Below are 24,357 nucleotides of genomic sequence, written 5' to 3' on the forward strand. Positions count from 1 at the left end.
GTTGTACTTTGATGACCAAAACCCCAAATCTCAGTGACTTAAACATCAAACATTTCTTCCTGGTTCACATCACATACTGGCTGCTGTGAATTGGCTGCTGTGGCTCTGTATTAGGTGTCTTCTCATTCTGGGGCCCATGCTGTTCTGTGATACCAGAAGAGGCCAGGCTGAATCCCATGATCACTTTTAAAGCATCTTTTTGGACCTGGTGTATGTTATGTCTGACCAGTCACAGGGAGCGGTGCAGGGGCATGTACTGAGGCTTCAGGGAGGTACTGCCGGTCTGTCCCGTGGTGACAGTAGAGACCTGCTGGGTAAAGGGATGGATAAGGGAAGGAAAAGGATAGTTGGGAACAATAGTATTGCAGTCTGCCACAAATGTGAGAAGAGAAACTTGAATACTTCAGAAGAAAATGCAGACAAGTATCTTTCCGATCTTGAGGTAAGGAAGGATATCTGAAGACAGTGTTTTTAAACTTTAAAGTATATGTGTTATCTGGGGGACGTGGTAAAATGCAGATTCTGATGCAGTGGATCTGGAGTGACGTCTTGGAGTCTGCATTTCTTTTTTTTAATCTTTTTCTTTCTTTATTTATTTGGTTGCACCGGGTCTTAGTTGAGGCAGGTGGGCTCCTTAGTCGTGGCACGTGAACTCTTAGTTGCGGCATGCACGTGGGATCTAGTTCCCTGACCAGGGATCGAACCCGGGCCCCCTGCATTGGGAGCGCAGTCCACTGCGCCATCAGGGAAGTCCCAGAGTCTGCATCTCTAACAAGCTCCCAGGGAATGCTGATGCAGCTGGTGCATGCACCACTCTTTTTTTTTTTTTTTTTTTTGCACCACTCTTTGAGTAGCAAAGTCTTTAAGGCATGAACAGTGCCAGCCATAAAAAAGGGAAGGTTGATAAACTCAGCGTATTAAAGTTAGAATTTTTTATCAAAGGATAGCGTAAAGGAAATGATGAGCCACACACTGGGAAAAATACTTCTGGCATATATAACTGGTGAGGGATTAGTGTCCATTATATGAAGAACTTCTAGAAGGCCACAAAAAAGGAACAGTTCAACAGAAAAATGAGTAAAAACTGTGCACAAGTAGTTCAGATAAGAGGAATCATAGCCAATAAGTATATGAAAAGCTGCTTGTCACTAATGATAAGGGAAATGCAAATTAAATCTCCATGAGGTATTTTTCTTTTTTTACATTCACTACAGTGACAAAAATTCATGTCTCTGAGTACCATGTATTAGAGAGGATGTAGATTAAGGGATAACTTACATACATTGCTGATTGGAGTGCAGTACTGGTATGACCTCTTTGGGAAATAATTTTACTTTATGTTGCAAAGTTCAGCATTTGTATATCCTGTAACTTGACAGTCCCACTTTTGGGTATATATCCTCAGGAAAATGTGTACCAAAAGCCGTATACCAGACTGTTCATAGCTGTTGTGTTTATAATAGCAATTGGAAACAACTCAAATGTTCATTGACAGGAGATTGAATGAAATATGGTATTTATACAATGGAGTATTATAAAATAGTAAAAGTGAATAAACTTCTGCATACAACATGAGTGAATTTTGGAAACATATGCTGAGTAAAAAAAGGAAGTCCCAGGAGATTATATACATCGTAATACCATTTTTACAGAGCTCAAGAATAAATACAACTGAAATATATATTGTTTAAACAAATCTGCATTTGTGACAAGTTTTCTCTTTTAAAACAATCAAAGAAAGGACACAGGTTAGTAGCCACTGTTGGATGGGGAGGCAGTGGGATGGGGTGGGACGGGGTGGGGAGGTGGACAAATAAATGGTAATGTGTTCTAGGCTGGGTGGTACTTACTACCTTTTTGTGTTTTATAACTGGAAAGCGTTATGTGCATAGATGTTTTACCTGTAATAAAAGCAAACGTTAATACCACTAGTAGGCTCCGTTCTAGAAGACAGATGAAAGAGACAGGCCTACTCTGTCTTAAGTGATTGTGTTAGTCAGGGTCCTCCAGAGAAGCAGAACCAACAGGATAGGGGTGGGGTGGAGGGTGGGGAGAGAAGAAACTGTTTCATGTGATTGTGGAGCCGGAGAAGTCCAGACCCCGGAGAGCTGATGGGGTACCTCCAGTTCAGTCTGAAGGCGGGAGAAGACCGGTATTCCAGTTCAAAGACGGGCAGAGAGAAAGAGAATTCTTTCTTACTCAGACTTCCCGTTCTACTCCGGCCTTCAGTGGACTGGGTGAGGCTCACCCACGTTGGGGAGGGCTGTTTTACTTACTCTACTGATTCAAATGCTAATCTCACCTAGAAAACACCCTCACAGACACAGCCCAGAAACACGTTTACCAAATATCTGGGCACCCGTGGCCCAGTCAAGTTGACACCTAAAATTCACCGTCATAGTGACTGTCTCCCTTCCTAACCGCAGTTGCTCTTCTAGTAAAGATCACAGATCCCTGGGGAGGCATCCTTCTATTTCAGTTCACGCTTTCTCGGAGTTTCATGATCCTGAGCAACCATCATGCCGGAGCACTGGTTAGCTCGCTCCGTAGGAGGCCTGGGTGCTGTTGGCTCTGCTGTGCTTCCTCTTCATCCCTCCCCCAAGGGCGTGAGGACACAGAGGGGATTTGTCTGGAACATAATAGGGTACACAGTGGTGATTCAGGTATAGAGCAAGGCGAAGTAGGTTGGTGATGTAGGAGGCGCAGAAGAATGAAATTGATAGATGTGAGATTATCTCAGGGAAAGAATGACAGAACATTGAAGGAAGGATAACAGTTAAACATGAGTGCGTGGCGGTCCAGTGGTTAAGACTTGGCCTTCCAGTGCAGGGGATGCGGGTTCGATCCCTGGTCGGGGAGCTAAGATCCCACATGCCTCCTGGCCAAAAAGCAAAACATAAAACAGAAGCGATATTTTAACACATTCAATAAAGACTTAAAAAAAATGGTCCACATAAAAAAAAAAAAATCTTAAAAAAAAATATGAGTTGCATGTATGTGCAATTCTTGTACAAATTGAGGTCTGGCTAACTTACGTTCAAATGGAAATATCCTCTGGGTAGTTGGAAATATTAGACTGAGAGGTCAAAGTAGGAGAATTGATTTGTAGGTGGTGATATTTGCATAAGTTACACAGATCTTTAACATTGTCATCGAATAGTTGAAACATAAATGTTCATAGGGTCTATAACACAACTCTAGGTAAAAGTCACTCCAGTAGTTACAATTACTGGTACTTAGGTAACACCTGAAAGATGCATTTGAATAAGGTTACTCTAATTTATTAAATATTTCAAGGGATGATAATCTCTTTCTTTTTATTAGAGTTGTTTAATTTTATATTCATCTGAGTAGAATACTCATTACTAACCCCCAAATCAGCTAGTTCACATGACAGAAAACTTGACCAGAATCTATAAGAAAGGAATAATCAATTTCATATTTGACATGAGTTGTTTGAAAGTTGATGTTTTTGTTTAGTGTTTGGATAGTTAACTATTTTTCTTGCATCTTTGTTTATATGCCTTTCTGAAACATGCTGCGTAATATTTCTGCTAATTTTTTCCTTCCTTTACATTCACCTTTGTGACGTAATACTTATGATTTGAACATATCTGTGAAGTTTTAAAGAGTTTTGACCTGTATTGGGCTCTACAGATAGTCATTTTAGTCTGTTTTTTGAGGGGAAGAGTTTTAATTAGTGTAAAATTCCAATCTCAAATGTATCACCTTTGTTGAGTGTCATACTTTGCTGAGTACAGTATTTTAAATATATTTTTCAGGAATGTTGCATTGTTAACCTGTCTTTTTTTTTTTTTTTTTTTTAATTTACTGTTGGCTGCTTTGGTTCTTTGTTGTTGTGCGCGGCTTTCTCCGGTTGCGGCAAGGGGGGCTACTCTTTGTTGCGGTGCACAGCTTCTCTTGTTGCAGAGCATGGGCTCTAGGCACACGGGCTTCAGTAGTTGCAGCTCACAGGCTATAGTGCGCAGGCTCAGTAGTTGTGGCGCACGGGCTTAGTTGCTCCGCAGCATGTGGGATCTTCCCCAACCAGGGCTCAAACCCATGTCCCCTGCATTGGTAGGCGGATTCTTAACCACTGCGCCACCAGGGAAGCCCTAACCTGTCTTTAAAGTACTTACATTTTAGGTTCGAAGAGTATGTCTATTTCATTGATCTAGGGAGAATTCCATACATAAGTAGTCACTTGGGCTCCAAGTGTAGTAGGGCTTCTCAGCATGTTTCCGATTCAGGAATGCCTCAAAGTACACTTAAATTTGGTTGTATTTCTAAATTTTTTAGCAACTGTGCCTGACATCCAGCAAAAGTTTGTTAAATACAGGTATTTCACGTTTAGCTTGTGTCTCCACCAGCCCCAGGAGTGTGCCCTCTGAGCGCCATCCTCTTTCCTCCATTGTAGATCCACTGGTCAGTTGGATTCACTCTTGGTGGTGGCTCTGCTATGAACATCCTGTTGTCAGATGTCTGTCTTGATCCACTACAAAATAGCTTGGTCGTTCTGTGAAATAGGAACAACCCAAGACCATTTCAGTGGCTGTAGGCACCCGCATAATACTCGGGTGCCTCCCTTGCCTGCTGCGCGTGTCACGTAGGTAGGTGGGTCACAGTGGACCCTGCCCTTGCAGTGCGGCAGAGAACGCATTGAGGAGTCAAGAGCCTCCAGGTGTATGTAGTCAAAGGTAATAAATGAGGATGAGGCATGCCCAGGGGAAAAGGGAGGTTCTGGAAGTTTCTGATACTATTAAAAAATGGAGTACTGATTGATTTTACTGTATAGAACAGTACAATTTATGCAGATTATTTAAAGAAAAGGAGAAGGATGTACTTAATGATCTATAATTCCTAAAATTATATTTTCAGTTTAACTTTTCAACCCTGGGAAATTGAGACTGTAAGGACCCTAGGTGATCTATGTCTTGCTTATAATGTGGGCCTTAGAGAAAATGTTAATTCTTTCTGGTTAGAAGATTATGTTTACCAAAGCGTATTCTGAGGAACACAGAAAGGATCCTTAACAAGTATGGAAAATGCTGTCTACTTTGTTTCCTTCAGGGAGGTTCCACAGGCACATTACCATATTCAAAGTTTCAAGATGTCCTAAAATAAACAAACCTTTTGTTTCAGCTCTGGTATTTCCCGAATTTATGCAAAAAGGAGAAGTTCTATAACAAAAGTAATATATTTTTATATCACCTGGAGTACACCTTGGGGAAACTGTAGCAGGTTATCTTTTAAATGATGACACTGTTCATTTAAATAGCTTCCTAGGGGCTATGATATTGTTATGTTAAGAGTCACATCTAGTGGTGTATAAACACAATGAAATATTACTCAGCCATTAAAAAGAGTGAAATAATGCCATTTGCAGCAACATGGATGGACCTAGAGATTGTCATACTGAGTGAAGTAAGTCAGACAGAGAAGGAGAAATACGGTACGATAATGGGGAATCTAAAAAGAAATGTTACAAGTAGAGCTATTTACAAAACAGACTCACAGACTTAGAGAAGGAACTTAAGGTTGGGGGTGGGGGAGGATAGGGGAGGGATAGTCAGGGAGTTTGGGATCAACAGGTACGCGCTGCTGTATTTAAAATGGATAACCAGCGAGGACCTACTGTAGAGCACGGGGAACTCTGCTCAACTCTGCAGCCTGGAGGGGAGGGGAGTCTGGGGGAGAATGGATACGTGTATATGTGTGGCTGAGTCCCTTTGCTGTGCACCTGAAACTATCACAACATTGTTAATCGGCTATACTCCAATATAAAATAAAAAGTTTAAAAAAAAGATCATTTTTAAAGCTAAAAAAAAGTCACATCTAAAAACTTGATTTAATCTTTGAAGCATGTATTGAATGAATAATGGATGTAAAATGAAAATATGTACTTTGAACATATTTTGAGTTCTCAAATATATATCTTTTTGCAAAATCAAAGAGAATTTTATTCTGATTCTTTAAAATTTATAACTAGTTGGATATGAGTCAGATAATCCATATAAAATTTTTATACTGAATTAGATATCTCTTATTAACAGATACTAAAACATCACCAATTGCTTATTACCTAAGTTCGTTTTAGAGAATTGTAATATGTATTACTTAGATTATGGCTTTTAATAGTAACTACAAAAAAGAATTGACCCATTGTCTTACCAGTGAGTTGTAGAATTTCAGGCCATTTTTTTCCCCCACTCATTGAAACTCAGAAGATAGATCACTTTGTAGTTTTGAGATGAGAAGTTGAAAGCTGTAAAATTTTTGTGCACAGACATTTTGACAAGCAACAGTATCACTTTGAAAAATTATTTTAGTACACAATGATCTAGTATTTTACTTGATAAAATGTTTCATCCTTGATGAAATGGGTTTTATCATGTTAGAGCTTTTTGCATTTTCAACAATTCTAAAAATCTACTTGTTTTAATTTTTTGTTTCCAAATAAACTTGCTTTGGGCTTGTGAATATTTGCATTTCTTAGAGTGAAGGTCAATTTAAGTTTCTCCTAATTGAAGTTTTTAGGTTTCTAAAATTTAGTTGTTCCATCACTTTTCCAACAATTTTTCTAAAAGCTTTCTAGAATTTCATAATAGTGAACTATGTTTTGATTTTGGGATTTTGTTTGGTAGCTGGTTTGTAATCTTTTACACTGTTTCTTTATTTCAGATGTAAGTGTATACGTTTCCCCCTCCCTTTTGACCCAAATGGCTTCATGCGTGTTTTTTTATCCTGTAAACTGTGTGACGTGAAGTCTTCCCCTTTTAGGGAAAAAGGGCATTTTTAAAAATCTCCATAGAACTTTTTTGAAGGCATAAAAACTATCATTTTGTAGCCCTGCTAAAGAATTCTGACATCTAATAGATCTTGAACTAAACACCCCATTGGTTACTGTACTGTGATAACCTGCAAAGAAATTATAACCTTTGAAAAGCAGTTCAGCTTTTCAAACCAGAAATATTAACAGATGAGTATGAATCAGCAAATAACTGCCAGTCAAGTGAAAGTTAGAAATAAAGCAACGTTACTTTACATAAGCAGTTCATCTCCTTAATATTCAGCCCAGTTAAAACTATAAGAACATAGAGGCTGATCCAAACTTTCATTTCTGTAAGCATTTGACAACAGCACGGTCAGTAGAGGGGAATTCATCCAAGCTGGATGGAAAGCTCTTCCCTTTTATTCATTCTCATTACACGCTTGATCTACATCTCATTTGTTTTGCTTTAATGGAAGTCTGTTTAGTACTTCTGATTCTTATGTAGAACTGAGTGCTTTCACCTATACTTTATCTTCATATAGTTGGTTCTTCCTTTTTTCTTCCTTATCTTTTAAACATAGATATTGACCCAGGTCTGTTACATGCCTGCAATTTATTAAGACACCTGCTAGTTCCTGTTACTATCAAGTAGTAGTCTTACCTATAAGAACAATCCCACATTTATGAAAAAAATTCATTTTATTTGTCACTGGGGAATATACACTTACCAGTTCATTTCTGATAACCTGTAGTAAAAATGGAATTTCTTAATCTGTTATTCAATTCTTCCTATTTGCACAGAAGGAACTCATGTCCCACACTAGATTTATTGATTACGTTATTTTAAAATGGAGCCTTATTCATTTCCTAGGACTTGACACACTTCTAGATGGGGAAGAGACTGTAGGTCTGATTGTCCATTTCCATATAGTTTTCCAGTTACGTGGCTAAACAGGTGTACACGACCAGCTTTTAGCCCTTGGTCCTGTCTTCAGTGATAGGGCTGTAGGTTAGGTTATAGATTCTCTGTGGATTTTCTCTTCTGGCCGTAAATTGGCTCTGGAGCCAGGCCACCTACTTAAAGAGAAAAGCAATGCCTTGTGTTCCAAATTGATGCACTGAGATCTGAAACTAACAGGCAAAGATTGTGTGTATAACTATCTCATTGTATGAGTGCACACTCTGGTTTGCTTGGCAAATATTATTTAGGAAATTTGTGAGAGTAGTAGAATATAAAAGCCAGAGTCTTACTATTTCAGACATCTATTTTCTTTTCTGTGATCTTTTTTCTATTTCTATCTTATACCCTTTACCTTTCCCCTTCAAAGGCTTGTCTTTATGTGAAAATCCTGTGGACACCCAAATTGAAGAATTATGAAAAGATAGTTGCAGGTAATGTAGGCCTTTGATGAATACTGAGCATTTTAACCATTTTTTGATGAAATTTGTAGTGAAAAAGGGCCAGTTAAAAATAGAGTGAAAGCATAATTTGCAGAAGTACCATACCAGGTCAAAGGGAGGGCAGTGGGTTTCAGTGGGAAGTCCAAATTGGTTACCTAAGGATGAAGACCAAAGCCCACTAATTCAGGGTGGTGACACCGAAGGAAAAACCCCGAGGGTCGCTGTCTGTGTGTCACTAACACCGTGCACACTGCCTGGTACACAGTAAGCCTCCAGTAGGTGTGTGGGTGGTGAGAGAATGAGTGAGAGCCCTGGGTTAGAGGGTTACTCCCTTCCGGGGGGTTTAGAACTTGACTAGAGTTGAGTCCCTCCCCAACCCTCCCCGCCCTGTGCTGGTGTTATGAACATTGTTTTATTTCCCAAACTTTCTCCTTCAGAGTTCATTCCCCCCATTAGATTTGGAAAGTATTTGGCTAGACACAGTTTTGATCACCTGCCAGGGCCTAAGCATTCTGCTAAATAGTACCTGGAGTATGTCACAGTTTGGCCCTGAAAGACCTTTCAGCCTCATTTGAGGGGACCCACACACAGGGAGGCAGTTGGAGAATCGTGTGAATGGAGGTCATTGGAAGGCGAGGGTGATGAGGACAGCAAGAGCCCTCAGTGTCGCAGGGAGAGAGCGGTGCGGCCTGGCCTTACCTAGAGAAGGCTTCTTAGAGGAGATGGGGCAGGACCCGACTCCACTGCCACTTAGGTGTTAATGTCTCAGCGGTGTTCATGCCTTCCGAAACCTTTCTGAGCGTGTTAGTCTAGTCTCTTTTGTATGGATTATTTTTCTTGTGCAGTGTTTTAGTTGATCTGTGCCTTTGAATATTCCATCTAAGTTTACCAGACGGCTGGTTTCAACAATGTTAGACTTTAGGGTTGTTTCCTATGAAGAGTCCCATATTTTTTGCCCCTTGAAGCAGTCATTAGGGCCACTGACACACCTGTTCCTGCTCTTCCCTCTCCTGCCCAGCCTGTGAGAGGAGTGCGTCTCCCCACCTGTGTAAGTGAAGTGAGGCCATGAGACTCGGTTTGACTGATGAGGTGTGCGTGACTCACGTCCAGGAGGAAGCTTTCAGAGCGCTGGTACACACTTGGGTGCAGATCTTCTTTTTCTCTCATTCCTGGACTAGCAGGGTTCAAGACTGGCAGCCGTAGTCATCCTGTGTCCCAGGGTGATTCTGCCGAGTGACTGTGCCGAGTACCCCTGCCAGCCCGGGGTGGCCGCGTAGCACGAGCGGGATAGCAGACCTTTGTGTTCAGCTGCGGCGATTTGGGAGTTGTTTCTGCAGCACATCTACCCTCTTTGGACTAAATAACCTTTCCTCCCAGTTTTGTCCGTTGGCCCTCTATTCTGTTTATTCTCAGTTTTCTTTTTGCTCTGTTGATAAGCTTCTCTCTTCTTGCCGTTCTGTATAGTCTGGCTTCATCATTAAACCTTCCATGATTGCGTTCTACCGTAACGAAATTTGACTTGTTGACATTTGAGGCCTCTCAAACATAAAGGTAAATCTTTTCCAGTTCCCTCACACGATTCCTCTTGGGCACGGTGTTATCTCAAAATAGCTGGGGTTGGTACCCTACCTTCCGGGTATAAGGAAGAGTGTCTCGTACAGTCTATAGGCACATGAGGAGGGACATGTGAACTCTTGAAAAGAGCTAACGGTTCTTGGTTTAGCCCAACATAATCATTGCCAGCATTGTCCAGTAGAACTGTGATGATGGAAATGTCCTGTACTTTATATTTGCACAGAAGCCGCCAGCCATGTGTGGCTGTTGAGCACTTGAAATGTGGCTGGTGTGGCTGAGGAACTGATTTTTAATTTAAATTTAAGTAGCCACATGTGACTAGTGACTACTGTGTCTGACAATGTAGTAAGACCCTAGAACATCACTGGGATGACATAATGCTAGGTGAAAAATGCAGGATACAAAAGTATATATTCGTTTTTAACATGTTGAAATAATGAAAAATTTTAAGTTCTTTGCAAAGGAAAAAACACTGATAATCACACCAGAATACTAACAGTGAATTGTATTAGGGTAGAGAAATGTGTATGGGTGCCCTTCTGTTTTCATAGTTTAAAAATACTTAAAAAAAAAAAAAACTTTTATAATAAAAGTATATATGAGCAGAAAGAAAAAGTGCTCTGAGACTAAAAGAATGCTTCAGCAAGTGAATATATTGCTTGAACAGAGCTGCACAGGTAATTCTTCACAAGATCTACATTTTATTCAGTACATTTTGCCTGAAGAAGCCAGATTTACAACTGTTTACTGTCTGGTGCTCTTTATGATCAGTTGTGCTGTAACACAAGTAAATTGAGAAAGCAATCCACAAATAATATTGTATGTACCGTGTCAGAAAGACATTATGCTTTTTGAAATAATTTTTATGAGCTTTGAGCAAACCTAAAATTATGTACATTATATTACCAAAAATGAAGGAAAGTACCTTAATATGTCTGCCACATGTCTGCTCTACTTGAGCACTAAGGAAACTGAGCTATAGATTGAGTGTATGTCTCTTACAGCTGTTTAAAGGCACTCATGGGAGCTGTAACTTGAATTATTTTCAGTAACGTATGTGGTGTTACAAAGAGTATAAAAAGATGGCACTACATTTCTTAGCACATTGTTACATAGGGGATGAGATTTTGGAAGATCAATGAGCTGCTTCAAAACCACCCCTCAGGGGCTTCCCTGGTGGTGCAGTGGTTAAGAATCCGCCTGCCAATGCAGGGGACACGGGTTCAAGCCCTGTTCCGGGAGGATCCCACATGCCACGGAGCAGCTAAGCCCGTGTGCCACAACTACTGAGCCTGCGCTCTAGAGCCTGCGAGCCACAACTACTGAGCCCACGTGGTACAACTACTGAAGCCCGCACGCCTGGAGCCCCTCCTGCACAACAAGGGAAGCCACCGTGTTGGGAAGCCCGCGCACCACAACAAAGAGTAGCCCCTGCTCTCCGCAACTAGAGAAAGCCCATGCACAGCAACGAAGGCCCAATGCAGCCCAAAATAAATAAATTTATTAAAAAAAAAAAAAAAACCACCCCTCAGCACCCTGCCCCCACCCCCACCCCCAAAAATCCCACTTCATTATTAAATTACTCATTTGAAGATTGTGGCGTTACTATGTTTGTCTGGCTATTGTTGAAAAAGTACTTAGGTAATAACCTCAGTGCCTAGATCTGTTTTTTCTCCTTAATAGACAAATCATTTGTGACTAATTATCACTCTGAAAACATGCGGACTAGATAAAGAATTAAATGCTTTCGGTTTTAGAATTCAGTTTGTTATTCTAGTTCCAGGTCTGATCATAAGCACCACAGGCCCCAGGGCCCTCACTCCTGGAGACTGAGGGTGACATGGGGTTTCTTGCGGGGGTGGAGGGGTGTGTGTGTGTGGAGGGGTGTCATGGGCGTGGACGGGGCTTGACGGATGTTCCCCCCTCACTCCACTTTCACTTCCAGGCTCACATTAATACTAGGCTTGGAGGCTTTCATCCATCCCCAAGTCTCTGGGGGGTGATTTTCATTCACCAGCAAGGCTATGTTTAATTCTAGAGTCCTTAAAATGTCTAGAAATTGCACACTAGGCCACAGAAGGAAAGCGGTGTGGGCTAAGTTTCTGAGTCTGTACTGTTTGGGGATAGTGTGGCTTAAATGCAGAGGTTGCCCTGCAGATGTGCACATTCCAAAAGACAGGAAACAGCAGGCATGGTATTTCTGTGTTCATCCTCTGCACTTCACCACCTGGAGTTCTTAGCAGCGTCGCACTGGAATTTGTAGTAGAGACCAAACTTACTTAAAAAGAGGAAAGGCTTTGGTATGACTAAAACTAGATTTTTATTGTAAATGAAGGTGATTTCATAGTTGTTTTTTTTTTTTAAGGATAGCGAGGAAATTATTTTTTGTACTAGAAGCCTAATGTATTTTACATAATTACTGTTCTTCAGATAATCATATTAGTGAAGAACCCTGTTAGAGTAAGCAAGTATAAACAATTTGAGGGGGGTAGTTTGTAATAACACCACCTTCCATTGGTGTGACATTTTGTGAGATACAAAGTCCACAGATATCAATACTTGGATGCATTTCCCACTTGCTCATTGAAACAACCTTGTGAGAAGTTGAGAGGCAGGGAGAGCAAGTATTTATTATTCTCCTTTACAGATGAGTTATGGGCAGAAAACGCAGCTATTCAGTAGTGGAAGTGATACTGACTACAAAAACCTACATGTTATGGACCACTGGGCTGGTGCACTTTACACTCTTCCGTCCTGCGCTCCTGAATTACAGAAGACGCATGCTTCCATGGGCATTAATCAGCTATATATATTTTTTGGTATCCTTAATAGAAACCGTTTAAAATTTAAAGTAAAAAAGACAAGAGAAATTCTAAAATAAGTGTATTATTGTTGGACCTTTAAAATTATCATTTATACAGCCCAGTCTTCAGGATGATTTGCGTTAATTTTACGTGGGAGAAAGATGCTCAAGACAATTTGAAGGTCCTTTTTTCTCAGCGTAAACCTTTGTAGAAGGAAAAGTTGAAAAAACGAAACAAAACGAAGAACCTTTGAGTGTATATGGTGGTGCTTTTTCTTTAAAACTTTTAGAGAAGTTAAACTAAAATGCAGTTTAACTTCATACTGACTAAACTTCACATTTGGAATGAGTATGAAGGTGAATAGACAGAGTTTGACATTTGGGTGTTTGCCAGCCATGTTCTTGAACTTGCCAGGTGGATGTTAAGTGGGTTTTGCATGTGCTTGTGAGATCCGTCCATTGTTTTGGCCACGCGGTGGATCACACCTGAAGTAAGTTAAACAGATAATTTTCAGTTCAGAACTAGAAATAGAGTCTCTCATTTGGTCAGATGTTCCCTCTGCTACCAAAGGCTTGCAGCTTAGGGGAGGGGAAGCTTAGTTATGACCCAATATTTATACCTGGGCCATCTGTTAACAGTTTAGGTTCACAGTAAGGAGAATGGACACTCTTGAGCTCCAGGAACATTTAGACCTGTCATCACGGTACAGGAGGAAGCCAGCTTGGGGTGCTTCTGTCTCAGACCCTTGTTATTGGTGTCCAGTTTACAGGTGCTGCCCAGGTGACTACATAGGCTGACGCTCCCAGACTTAACAGCCTTTCCTCTCTTTTCCTCAGTCCTCTTGAGTCTGTTCTGTGTAGAGAGTAAAAACAAACTATAGTCACTAATGACTCTAGGCATATGGACAATTTAAAAATTATATGGCATCAGCTATTGAACTAGTCACAGCAGGAGTTCTGTTAGGGCTATGATGCAAGGGAAGGTCTTAACTGGCTTTGATGAGATCATGGGCATTCAATGTGTTTTGCTTTTTTTTTTGCATCTCACCTACTTCTTGAATCCTTTCACTTGTCTAAATCTCTTTGACAACAGAGAGAATCCCATGGTTGGGTTGATACCATGTTTTAAAGTAAACATAGTAAACTGAAACAGTTTTTCTTTATCAGTCTTAACAGTGAACCAGGTCTGTCATATGTGAATTTTTAAGGCCTTTATGCATTTAAATAATGGAAAAAAACCTTATACTAAGTTGTTCACAGCGAAACTAATTTTTAGAAGTTCTCTGGCAAAGACAATTATATACATTTCATTAATGACATTCTTCTGATACCTCTGTACTCTCTGGATCTGATGTATATTGTTGGATTCAATTCCCTAAAATTTTGTTTAGATTTTTTGCATCTGTGTTCATGAGCCATATTGGTCTGTAGTTTTCTTATAATATCTTAGTCTGGTTTTTATGTTAGGATAATGCTGGCCTCTTAACATGATTTGGGAAATATTCCCTCCTCTTCAATTTTTGAGAAGAGTTTGTATAGAATTGGCATTATACTTTCCTTAAATATCTGGTAGAATTCACCTTTAAGCCAACTGGGCCTGGAAATTTCTTCGTGGGAAAGTTTTTGTTTGTTTGTTTATTTATTTTGGCTGCGTTGGGTCTTCGTTTGGTGCGTGCAGGTTTTCTCCAGCTGCGGCGAGTGGGGGCCACCCCTCGCTGCGGTGCACGGGCCTCTCACTGTGGTGGCTTCACTTGTTGCAGAGAACAGGCTCCAGGCGCACGGGCTTCAGTAGTTGCAGCACGCAGGCTTCAGTAGTTGTGGCTCGCGGGCTCTAGAGTGCAGGCTCAGTAGTTGCGGCACGTGGGCCTAGTTGCTCTGCGGCATGTGGAATCTTCCCAGACCAGGGCTCTAACCCATGCCCCCTGCATTGGCAGGCAGATTCCCAACCATGGCACCACCAGGGAAGCCCCTGTGGGAACGTTGTAAACTGTAAACCCAATTCCTTTTATAGGAACAGGGCTATTAATTCTATTTATTCTTGAGTGAACTTTGGTAGTTTGTGTTTTCAAGGAATTTGTCCATTTCATCTAAGTTTATTTTATTGGTGTAAATTTTTCTAATATCCCCTTATTGTCTTTTTTTATATCTGTAGAATCTGTAGTCTCACCTCTTTCATTCTTGATATTGGTAATTTGTCTTCTCTCTTTCCTGAACAGTCTGACTAGAGGTCCATCTTGTTGTCTAAAAGAACCAGCTTTTGGTTTCATTGTTTTTCCATTTTCTATTTCATTGATTTCTGCTCTCATCTTTTATTTCCCTCTTCTGCTTAGCTTAGGTTTCATTTGCTCTTCTTTTTCTAGTTTCTTAAGATGAAAACTGAGGTCACTGATTTGAGACCTTTTCTAATATAGGCTCTCTTTGTGCTGTGAATTTTCCCCTAAATACTGCTTTAGTGACAACCTAAAAATATTGATACGTTGTGTTTTTATTTTCATTCAATTCAAAATACTTTCTAATTTCTCCTTTGATTTCTTCTTTGCCCTATTGGTTATGTAGAAATATGTTCTTTTTAACTTTTTAAAAAAAATTTTGGCTGCATTGGGTCTTTCTTACTGCGTGCGGGCTTTCTCTAGTTGTGGAGAGCGGGGGCTACTCTTCGCTGTGATGCGTGGGCTTCTCATCGGGGTGGCTTCTCTTGTTGCAGAGCACGGGCTCTAGGCACTCGGGCTTCAGTAGCTGTGGCACGCGGGCTCAGCAGTTGTGGGTCACGGGCTTAGCTGCTCCGCAGCGTGTGGGATCTTCCCGGACCAGGGCTCAAACCCGTGTCCCCTGCACTGGCAGGCGGATTCCTAACTGCTGGACCACAAGGGAAGTCCCATCCTTTTACTTTTAACCTATTTGTGAGTTTACATTTATTGTAGAATTTTTACTATATTGTAATTGGGACTTGTTGTTTTAAGACCCATCTCTGCCTTTTAATTGGTTGTTTAAGCCATTTAAATTTATTATGATTATTAACAGCTATCTTATCACAGTCTTCAAGAGTTATCATACCATTTCATGTGATGTGTAAGAACCTTATAATAGTGTTCCAGTTTCCCACTCCTGGTCTTTATGCTGTTGTTGTCATACATTTTATTTATACATATGTTATAAACCTCACAATACGTTGTTGTTTTTGTTTCAACAGTCAGTTATCTATGTTCTTTCTTTCTTTTTTTTTTTTTTTTTTTTAAATCTTTGGCCATGCAGCAAGGCATGTAGGATTTTAGTTCCCTGACCAGGGATAGAACCCACGTCCCCTGCATTGGAAGTGCGGCGTCCTAACCACTGGACTGCCAGGGAAGTCCCTCAGTTATCTTTTAAAGATACTTAAATAACAAGAAAATTTTAGTTAATGTTTCTGGTGCTCTTTGTTCCTTTGTGTGGGTAGGACATTTTGTCCTATCATTTTCCTTCTGCCTAAAGGACTTCCTTTGACATTTCATTTAGGGCAGGATTGCTGGTGATGAATTCTTTCAGCTTTTCCATGTCTGAAAAAGTGTTTGTTTCACCTTTGTTTTGAAATATACTTTTTTTTTTTGAAATATACTTTTGATGAGTACAGGATTCTCAGTTGACAGTTTTTTTTTCTTTCAATACTTTAAAGTGTTTTTGCCCCATTATCTTCTCATTTGCATAGTTTTCATCAAGAAATCTGATGTCATCCATATCTTTGTTCTACCTAATGTTTCTTTTTTTCTCTGGTGACTTTATTACTGGTTTGAATAGTTTTATTATGTGTTGATTTCTACATGTTTCTTGTGCTTAGAGTTCATTGAACTTCTTGGATATGTGTGTTTTGGTTTTCATTAGTTTTGGAAAAATTTTGGCCATTATTCAAATATTTTTTTCTGTCCTTCTCTCTCTCTCCCAATTACATGTATGTTAGATTTCTTAAAGTTATCACCCAGCTCACTGAAGCGCTGTTAATTTTTTGAACTTCTTTTTCTCTCCATATTTCATTTTGTATAGTTTTGTGTATGTGTGTGGTTTAAGATTCAGTAATCTTTTCTTCTCAAATGTCTGATCTGCCATTAGTCCCGTCCTATATTTTTAATCTCAGACATTGTAGTTTTCATCTTTAGATATTTGAATTTTATGTCTTTTCAAACATATGGAATATAGTCATAATAACTGTTTTAAAGGCTTTTTCTGCTAATTCTAACTTTTGTGTTGATTCTGGATTGGTTTCAGTTAATTTTTCTCCTCATTTGCATTCCCTTTGTGTCCCATTTCTTTGCATGCCTGCTCATTGTTTATTTATTTATTTATTTATTTAGGCTGCACCATGGGTCTTGTGGCATCTTAGTTCCCCTACCAGGGATTGAACCCAGGCCCTCGACATTGAGATCGGAGTCCTAACCATTGGACCACTGGGGAATTCTCACATGCATGCTAATTTTTGATTGGATGCCAAACATTGTAAATTTTATCTTCTTGGGTGGTGGATATTTTGTATCCCTTGAGCTTTGTTCTGGGGCCACAGTGAAAATAGTTGGAAACAGTTTGGTCTTTTGGGTCTTGATTTTAAGATTAGTTAGGCAGGTCCAGAGCAGTGTTTAGTGTAGGGCTAATTATTCCCCATTACTAAGTCGAGACCCTTCTGAGCACTCTACCTAGTGTGCCCTGAATTATGAGGTTTTCCAGTCTGGCTGGTAGGAAACAGGCACCATCCCCAGCCACGCTGAGCCTTAGGGACTGTTTCCTCCTTTCCTTTATGATGACCCTTTCCTGTGCCGTGGCTGGGTCCTCACATGCATGCCCCGATTAACACTCTGTTGAAGGCTTAGGAGCGACCCTTTGCAGATATCTGGTGTTTTCCTCTGCACAGCTCTCTCCTCTCAGTACTTTTCCTGTGATCTCCAGCTGCCTTAGATTCTCTGACCTACTTCCTTCAGCCACCGCTTCATGTCTCCTCATTGTCTTGGTGCAACCTTCATTGAATGAGTATTGGCTATCCACTTGCTTCAGGTGATGTCCCCAGAAGTGAATGTATTGTTTAATCGATGATCTGTCTGGCATCCTGAGATCCACACGTATTAAACAATTTATGGAAAATGTTTTAATTTTGAGAGTCAGCTGGAAAATTTCAGCAAGTAAACATTATAGAAAATCTTTGCTTTAATTTATCTAGTTTTTATAATTCAGAAAAGAATTATAGAGAAGATCTTAGAAAGTAGCAGAATACATATTAGTGATACATTAATCTAGTAACTTCATCCTGTGGTGGATTTAAACATCTTTTCTTTATGTTTAATGTTTGTAACATTTAGTGTGTAGTTCTAGATGAAGTGCAAGAAACTGAGCATTAAATCTTTGGTGAAGAGTGTCTGTCTTTCTGACTTGATGCTCTTACTAAAAATAATTATTAATACTTTTTAAAAAGTCATTTTTGTAACCCTCTTATTATCTGCTAAAATTCATGCAAAAGCTGATCCAATGAGATTTACCTATCACTATGTTAGTTTTCATTTTCTAGTGGCATAAATTAATCAGAACTCTAGCATAAAGAATATTATGACTTAATAAAGCCATTGTTAGATTAGTATGACGTATTGAAAGTATGTTAATTTAGTGGAAAAGAGTGGCGTCTATCACAAGTAATCAGAAAGCCAACCTAGGTATATAAGAAGAAAAGTTAAAATAGATATAACAGTATAGCCTGGCAGGGCTATAAGACAAATGTGTGTTTCATCTTAATTTTTATGAAATAAGTGATGAGCAGTCCAAAGTTTTTAGCCATACAAAAATTGATTACCTATGTGAAACTTAAATTTATGGGACTAATTTTTTTTACCAGTGTTTCAATGAAATTACCGTTCAACTGCTTGTTTCTGTTTTACTTTAAAATGAGCTAGTGATTTGTTACGAGGTAAGTTCTTTCAGCATAGCAAAATTTTACAAGTCCAGTCTCTTGAGACATAGCAAAATAAACATGAGTATAATTGAGCATGAGTACAAAAATACAAATTTCTGAGTTTTCCTTACTTTTAAATGATATGAAGCTTTTAAAAGTTTAAAATGTCACTTAGTTTAAAATGTCAACGATTACAGTAAAAAAAAAAAATAATGTTCTAAGATACCGAAGGTATTTTAATAAAGAGGAATGGTTCATTTGGATTTTTTTCAAAAGATCAGTAATGTAATTTATATCTATACATAACACATACCTTTTTTCTCTCTTATTTTTGTAGGTTCTGCTGGAGACTTACATTTGGCCTCAATGTGAAATTAAAGTAGAAAATCACATCTACATGTATGTTGCTATCAGGATGTTGATTCATTGGTCATGCCTGAAGAGGGAAATTCAATTCTAGATGGCTGACTGCCAGCAAAAATAAATGCTTACCCTAGATGTCAAGCATCTCTCCTTTTTACTGGAGTGAAAATCCCCTCCAGATACCAACAGAACATCACTGCAGAAAATGCTCCGCATTTTAAGGATGTCAGCAACCTAAATTCATGCGCCCTATCTGTACAGTTGTTGTGGATGGTTTACCATCTGAAAGCTCCTCAAGCTCTTATCCAGGCCCTGTATCTGTCTCTGAAATGTCTCTGCTTCATGCTTTGGGTCCAGTGCAGACCTGGCTGGGACAAGAGCTAGAGAAATGTGGCATTGATGCCATGATTTATACTCGATACGTCCTCAGTCTTCTGCTGCATGACAGCTATGACTACGACCTGCAGGAACAGGTATTTACATGTTGTAAATGTCTTGTGAAAATTTATGATTGTGTCTACATTTTCCTTCAAAGAGCACTTCCGTATTCTAGCACAAGTTAGACGGCTGGGGTCCACAAACTTTTAAGCTGTCAGTGAATATAGATGAGCCGCGTTACGAAACACACTGTTTGGTTCAGTCATTTTCTCTGAGATTTTCTTGATGTTGATTGCATTCTGGCACAGACTCTGGATCTTGTCACAGATGGTAATAGTTTGATGACCCGCTGCCTTTGAGTTAGCACTGCTCCAGAGTGTTGGTTTCTACTATTTAGGAAAATCACACATTGTGATTAGACGTTTTAATCGTTGGGTCTGTTATACTTCTTAACATTCCAAAGTTTAATATCTCATTTTATCTCCAAGAACGATGATAAACTGCTTATTAATCAAAGTGTGTGTTTTGAATCAGTAGACTTAAAATTTTGGTAAAGCATATAACCTTAAAGTGGCCAATATACATTTTACTTGACTTAGGTGCTTAAAGTGAAGAAAGCAACCAAATCTATGTTCTTGAAAAAAATCTCAACTTCAGTCTCACTCTCCAAGAGAAGCTCCGGAATGTGAGGCTTGCTGAAAGGGAAGCAGAGTCATCAGCACTGAACGAATGAGCTCGGGGTGACTTCTGGGTACAAATTTCATGTAAAAGGGAGTGTTTTGGGAATTCCCTGGCGGTCTAGTGGTTAGCACTCCGCACTTCCATTGCACAGGTTCGATCCCTGGTTGGGGAACTAAGGTCCCACATGCCTTGTGTCACGGCTAAAAGATAAAAACTTTTTAAAAAGGGGAGTGTTTTGTGGGCAGTATTTGTTGTTGTTTTAAACCGTTGTTACTAACACTGAAAGCAGGGACAAACTTTCATTGATGGAAGAATCTGGCTTTGACCTTCCAAACCACAGAGCAGTTTCAGAGTCCTGTACATACAGGGGGTTTCACAGCATGCCTAACATTCTGTCACATGTCAGTTGTGCAGAGTATTTTCCACTGCTGGTGTTCCCCATCCTTTCTAGCTGGACACAACTACATTTCCCCTGCTTCCAGGTTGCTTACTGCCCTGGCTGGTGATTATTAGGTCAAGTAAGGCTTTGAGGGGGTTGACTTAAAACCTAATAATCAGAAAATGTGTTATTTTGGTGGTCAGTATTTTGTATAATTTTCTTACCAAAGCTCTATTATTTTCCATCATCTTTCCAGTAAATGTACTTTAAGGGCAAGTAAAATGTTAAATCTACCAACATAGAAGAATTTTTATTTCCAGAAATGAGGCAGATATTTCTCTTAACTCAAAAATCATGTACTTCAGTGGTAAATATGTACTCATAGGAAACAAATCGTTTTTTAGTAGGAGTTTAATAAGACTTCTCACTTCTTAAAATTGTGTATTAACAGTATCAACACCAATAAATTTATTAGCACAAAGTATTTATGTGTTAGGTGCTATAGTACATGGAAAAAGGGGTAAAACATAGGTCTGCTATTAAGATTATAATGAACACTTCCGTGATGAGACCTGTTTGTGAATCCCTCTGGTCTCTGTGTTCGCTGTAGGGCGTGGCGGGGGGTGGTGCTTGGCAGCTGTCAGCGTCCTACTGTGTTGATCCTCCCTGTTCTGGTTCATTTTTAGGACACAGGACAGATAAAGGTTAGTGAAAACAGAGCATGCCTGGAATTACAAGGAGAATCCACAGGGAACTAAAAGGGCCCTAAAATCCTTTTCTGCTCAGCCCTGGCTAGCACAGTGCCAAGTCCCATGCTGATGGGGAAGGTCAAATTGAAAATGACCTTTCATAGGAGATGACCCGTAACTTTTCCATGACTCAAGGAGGAGGATATGCTCACTGAGTATCCCCCCAGAGAGAGTCAGGGCATAGAGCCGAGGGAAGGGCCTGAGCTGACCTTCTGTGATTCAGACTCCAGCTAATGGGCATGCTCACCAGCCTGCTGTGGGCGAGCAAGCATGCCACTCTCCTGATCCCTGGGTCACACTGAGGGTGGGCTCACCCCTCATTTGGAGGCCAAGTGACTCCACTTGGGGGTGTTTGTTTCCTTGCATCTTTTCTCACCGCTCAGTCCTTGAATTAGTCTAACCTTGACTTGAAAATGGCTAGTTTTAAGGCCATTGCTTCAACTACTGGCCTTATTTGTCATGTTGAATTCATGGCTTTTCACAGTTTTGGCTAAAAGAAACACACAAAGAGCTCTTGAGTTCTGAGAAACAGATTTTGTACTTGTCTCAGCAGCCCCTGGTGATTGGGTAGGAAGTACAGCTGATCAGGCCCTGGTCTTGGTTGAGGCTGACTAACAAACAGAGTTACATGTAAACCTCTGATTTGGGCACGTTTGTAAATACAGTTGTGGCATCAGCTGTGTACTGCATAGCTCTGGAGAACAACTGCCTTCTAATACGTAGATATTATAGGTGGGTCATAGTAATTTTATTTACACAGATTCTTTTTTTTTTTCTTTTTGTCAAGATTACCATATTCTGATAAATGTATGCTTAGATAAATCAGGAATTCACTATACATCATTTTTAGATGTAAATATAAACTACTTTTCTAACCCATCGTTCAAGGTCCAGGTCACCTTTCTCTGTGAATCCACTTCTGATAATTCCTGATGAAAACAATGTCTTCTTCTTCCAAACTTGACCATATTTCTACTATAGAACTCTTAATTATAGTTATTAGAATGTATTATCTTTCCTGGTAGTTTATAAGATGCTAAATGGCAGAAATCATATATTCATCTTAAAAATTTTTTTAAACTTACTTTTTGAAATAATTTCAAACATCAGAAGGAATGGAAGTGTACGACAGAGAACTTCAGTCAGCCCCAGTTGCTAACATTTTCCCACTTTTGCTTTATTTCTCTCTTCCTTTTTATGCCCGTTTAGCCTACATAAATCAGCATATTACTTTATTTATTTATATATTTTTGAGTTTTTGAATTTTATTTATCTTTTTATACAGCAGGTTCTTATTAGTTATCCATTTTATACATATTAGTGTGTATATGTCAATCCCAATCTCCCAATTCATCCCACCCCCACCCCCCACCCACCACTTTCCCCCCTTGGTGTCCATATGTTTGTTCTCTACATCTGTGTCTCAATTTCTGCCCTGCAAACCGGTTCATCTGTACCATTTTTCTAGGTTCCACATATATGCGTTAATATACGATATTTGTTTTTCTGACTTACTTAACTCTCTGTGACAGTCTCTAGATCCATCCATGTCTCTACAGATAACCCAATTTCGTTCCTTTTTATGGCTGAGTAATATTCCATTGTATATATGTACCACATCTTCTTTATCCATTCGTCTGTCGATGGGCATTTAGGTTGCTTCCATGACCTGGCTATTGTAAATAGTGCTGCAGTGAACATTCGGGTGCATGTGTCTTTTTGAATTACCGTTTTCTCTGGGTATATGCCCAGTAGTGGGATTGCTGGGTCATATGGTAATTCTATTTTTAGTTTTTTAAGGAACCTCCATACTGTTCTCCATAGTGGCTGTATCAATTTACATTCCCATCAACAGTGCAAGAGGGTTCCCTTTTCTCCACACCCTCTCCAGCATTTGTTGTTTGTAGATTTTCTGATGATGCCCATTCTAACTGGTGTGAGGTGATACCTCATTGTAGTTTTGATTTGCATTTCTCTAATAATTAGTCATGTTGAGCAGCTTTTCATGTGCTTCTTGGCCATCTGTATGTCTTCTTTGGAGAAATGTCTATTTAGGCCTTCTGCCCATTTTTACATTGGGTTGTTTGTTTTTTTAATATTGAGCTGCATGAGCTGTTTATATATTTTGGAGATTAATCCTTTGTCTGTTGATTCGTTTGCAAATATTTTCTCCCATTCTGAGGGTTGTCTTTTCGTTTTTTTTTTTTTAATTATTTTTTATTTTTTTTTTAAATGCTATTCTTGTCTGCTTACATTCTTTTTATTTATGTATGTATGTATGTATGGTATGGCTGTGTTGGGTCTTCGTTTCTGTGCGAGGGCTTTCTCTAGTTGTGGCAAGCGGGGGCCACTCTTCATCGCGGTGCGCGGGCCTCTCACTATCGCGGCCTCTCGTTGCCGAGCACAGGCTCCAGACGCGCAGGCTCAGTAATTGTGGCTCACGGGCCGAGTTGCTCCGCGGCATGTGGGATCTTCCCAGACCAGGGCTCGAACCCGCGTCCCCTGCATTGGCAGGCAGATTCTCAACCACTGCGCCACCAGGGAAGCCCTGTCTTTTCGTTTTGTTTGTAGTTTCCTTTGCTTTGCAAAAGCTTTTAAGTTTCATTAGGTCCCATTTGTTTATTTTTGTTTTTATTTCCATTACTCTAGGAGGTGGATCAAAAAAGATCTTGCTGTGATTTATGTCAGAATGTTCTTCCTATGTTTTCCTCTGAGAGTTTTATAGTGTCTTGTCTTACCTTTAGGTCTCTAATCCATTTTGAGTTTATTTTTGTGTATGGTGTTAGGGAGTGTTCTAATTTCATTCTTTTACATGTAGCTGTCTAGTTTTCCCAGCACCAGTTATTGAAGAGACTGTCTTTTCTCCATTGTATATCCTTGCTTCCTTTGTCATAGATTAGTTGACCATAGGTGCGTGGGTTTATCTCTGGGCTTTCTAACCTGTTCCATTGATCTATATTTCTGTTTTTGTGCCAGTACCATACTGTCTTGGTTACTGTAGCTTTGTAGTATAGTCTGAAGTCAGGGAGTCTAATTCCTCCAGCTCCGTTTTTTTTCCCTCAAGACTGCTTTGGCTATTTGGGGTCTTTTCTGTCTCCATACAAATTTTAAGGTTTTTTGTTCTAGTTCTGTAAAAAATGCCATTGGTAATTTGATAGGGATTGCATTGAATCTGTAGATTGCCTTGGGTCGTATAGTCATTTTCACAATATTGATTCTTCCAACCCAAGAACATGGTATATCTCTCCATCTGTTTGTATTGTCTTTAATTTCTTTCATCCGTGTCTTATAGTTTTCTGCATACAGGTCTTTTGTCTCCCTAGGTAGGTTTATTCCTAGGTATTTTACTCTTTTTGT

The 24,357-nt window shown here is 39.6% G+C and overlaps 1 protein-coding gene across 8 annotated transcripts in view; it reads left to right on the plus strand.

Annotated features, from left to right (window-relative positions):
- KIAA0232 overlaps nucleotides 1–24,357 on the plus strand; it is an 88,198-nt gene that overhangs the window by 14,529 nt on the left and 49,312 nt on the right. For 7 of the 8 annotated variants that reach the window (XR_014244480.1, XM_082391428.1, XM_082391432.1 and 4 more), the window contains exon 2: nucleotides 18,788–19,286. Coding sequence is in view for 7 of the 8 variants with exons in the window: in XM_082391428.1 (XP_082247554.1) it covers nucleotides 19,056–19,286 (231 nt within the window). In the remaining variant the exon portion in view is untranslated. Of the gene's footprint in view, nucleotides 1–11,678; nucleotides 17,565–18,787; nucleotides 19,287–24,357 lie in introns of those variants that run through there. The other variant, XM_082391429.1, reaches the window with a different exon arrangement.

The sequence above is a fragment of the Balaenoptera borealis genome, assembly GCF_965194805.1.
Source record: "Balaenoptera borealis genome assembly, chromosome: 4".
NCBI classification, from domain to species: Eukaryota; Metazoa; Chordata; class Mammalia; order Artiodactyla; family Balaenopteridae; genus Balaenoptera; species Balaenoptera borealis.